General features: G+C 35.9%; 1 protein-coding gene across 1 annotated transcript; it reads right to left on the bottom strand.

Moving 5' to 3' along the window:
• Nucleotides 1–6: 6 nt before the first annotated feature.
• On the bottom strand, nucleotides 7–2,673 carry LOC124892417 (serpin-ZX-like; the record flags this gene model as incomplete). The annotated part of the gene is made up of 2 exons (XM_047403701.1): nucleotides 2,052–2,673; nucleotides 7–429 (listed from the first exon to the last, which is right to left on the bottom strand). Coding segments are annotated over exons 1-2 (915 nt in total), but the record flags the coding sequence as incomplete, so codon positions are not given.
• Nucleotides 2,674–2,808: the final 135 nt, after the last annotated feature.

The raw sequence follows: 2,808 nt of genomic DNA, 5'->3' as shown, positions 1-2,808 counted from the left end.
ATCTAAGAATCCAGGTTCCGAACTAATTTTCTCCAGTAAAGCTGGTAATCCATCACGATCATTTGGGAGAAACATATACATGCTGAGAGATCGCTTGTCCTCACCTTGTTTATAAGGAAGACGTAACACTTTAAAACCATCATACGCCATCACGTATTGCCATTTTTTGCTGGTCATGAAGGGTGCTTGAACAGATACTCCAGTCATGAAGGGAGCTCGATCAGATACTCCAACATTTAAGAGATGGAACTCGTGGTCTTTTGTATCTGACGCATCCAATTTCTCAGTCCAGGCTCCTTTGAAATATAGTGCACTCCCCAAGACCAGCCTTGTCCCGGCATCGACTACACCAGGAGGAAGAATCTCTTTTATCAGACCATTCGTTTTCTCTTCAGCCCACTTATTAATTTCAGCGGCAACTTCATCAGCCTTGATTTTAAAAAGAAATAAAATTAGACCAAACAGACAACATATATAAAAATCAGGAGGCCCCTACAGAATATAGCTGCATGTTAGATTTATTTGTTCCTAATCTTATTGTAAAAGCATAATAAAAACGTAAATATTTGTAATGTGCTTACTGATTTGAAAATATTCTGCCAATCAACATGCTTACAATATTTTGTTAAACATTTCGAATTTCACGAGTAGGACTATTCAATTTTAAAAGTGAATTAAAAGTAGAATAATTAAAATTTTAGGCATACAATTTACAACCAGGGGCGGATCTATTAAGGCCCGTGAGGGTGCCACGCCACCCGTAAACTTTGACGGAAACTCTATATATAGGTAGATCTATATATAAATTATGTATAAATAATATACTTGCCACTCAAAGACTAAAAGTCGTCCACGGTGCCTGTGGCAAATGACCTTTACTGCCGCCCAAGGGGCGCAGGTTTGAAACCCCTCGGCAGCTTAATTTTTGTAAAGTTTCATTGATGTACAGTTTATGTTCCTTCTTTACTCTTAGAACTTTACTCTTAGATCATTAATGTACCGTTTATGTTCCTTCTTTACTCTTATTTATTATTAATTCAAATAATTAATTAGTGCATGGAGTATTTTTGTTCTCTTTATCTCTTATAAACTCTGACAAAAAAAACATGTCCAACACTTCTTGCTTCTTTTTTTCTCCTCCACTTCACTGAATTTCTTTGTAAGTCATCCATCGCAACAAATTTCTTCGTCAGTCAATTGTTGCAGCCTCATCACTCCGCTGCTTTCTTAATGCCCACAACCCTTTATAACTTTGAATTTTTTTTTTCTTTTTCTTTTAGAATATAAAAAAAGCGTCAAAATTGAAGAGGGTTCAAAATCGAAAGAAGTAAACACATGAATTAGTCGACTGCGTTCATATTTACTTTATATGAAATTGGACCGATGAGTCTACTTGGCACCCGAAGACTCCGAATTCAGGATCCGCCTCTGTTTACAACAACAATATACCCAATGTATTTCAACAAACGGAAGTCTAGGGAGGGTAAAGTGCACGTAGTCCATACCACTACCACAGATAAAGTAGAGAGGTTGTTTCCGATAGACCCCGGCTCAAGACAAATGAAAGTATACCAAAGAGTAAAAATTAACAACAAAATGGAATAACATAAATAAGGTATGACAAAGTAACAGTATAAATTATCTATTCGAGATCACAAATATCATCAGAACGGAGACATAAAAATTAATTAATAACAAAATGAGATAACATATCAATAAAAGAAACAAGGTATGGATAGAGTAATACTATAAATTATCTATTCGAGATCACAAATATCGTCACTACGAACAAGAAACCACAAATATAGATACAAACACAACACTCCTTCCTACTATTATGAAGGCACTAACCCTCGACCCTAATTCGCGTCTTTCACACCTTCCTACCAAGGGTCATGTGCTTCATAAGTTGTAGCTGCTGCATGTCATGTCCAATCAGATAAAAAATATTCTAAATCCTAATAATTAATAGTTCAAAATACTTATGAAAAATTGGAGGTCAAGAAAAACTGTGCCACATAAATTCAAATGTTAGCAATTTTGAGACTAACCTTGTTCTGAAAATCAACAGAAGCAGTAGCAGCCTTATAAACATTGTCCATAACTTGTTTGAAAGAAGGATTAAAATCCAGAGTTTGTTTAATCCAAGCGCCATTAGCAACGGACAAACGAGGACCTCCCATTGTACTTCCATCGGCTAACACATTGGTAATAATCCGAGAATAAACAGAGTTAAGTTCATCAACAGAGTTGAATTTGAGGAAACTCAACAATTGTTCCAATGTATCACCACTTGAACCAACAGCAATAAGTCCGAGAACTATTTGAATGGAGAGTGGGGAAAACACCATGTTTGCGTCGTTGGGGTTGGATTCAGTGGATTCAAATTTGGTAAAGAATACATGCTTTGCGAGCATCGTAGAAACATCGGTCTGTTTCTGTATCGATGCTCGGAGATGCATGTCGGTCCGTTTATGTATCGATGCTCGGAGATGCATATCGGTCTGTTTCTGCATGTAGTCGAATTGAGAAGGGAAATACATGATTATTTTTATGTGAAGAGTGAAATTGAAATTGAGAGAAAGGCATTGAGTTTTGACCCTCCTTATATATATAGAAGAAGTTGTTAACGTTGTGTTAATAACATGAAAAGTGGAGTAATACTTAAGCTAAGCTTTTCCTAGTCTGATAAGGGTAACTGTGAGTAATTAAATTGCTTTTAACATACGCAGGTTCTTTTTTTGCCGCCTTTTGTTTTTTTTTTTTAAATTACCTTTCTTCTTCCATTTTTATTGTTTGTTATTCAAG

The sequence above is a fragment of the Capsicum annuum genome, unplaced genomic scaffold (genome assembly GCF_002878395.1).
Source record: "Capsicum annuum cultivar UCD-10X-F1 unplaced genomic scaffold, UCD10Xv1.1 ctg47079, whole genome shotgun sequence".
Lineage (NCBI taxonomy): Eukaryota > Viridiplantae > Streptophyta > Magnoliopsida > Solanales > Solanaceae > Capsicum > Capsicum annuum.
The sequence above is the reverse complement of the archived record's forward strand: the minus strand, read 5'-3'. Positions and strand labels throughout refer to the sequence as shown.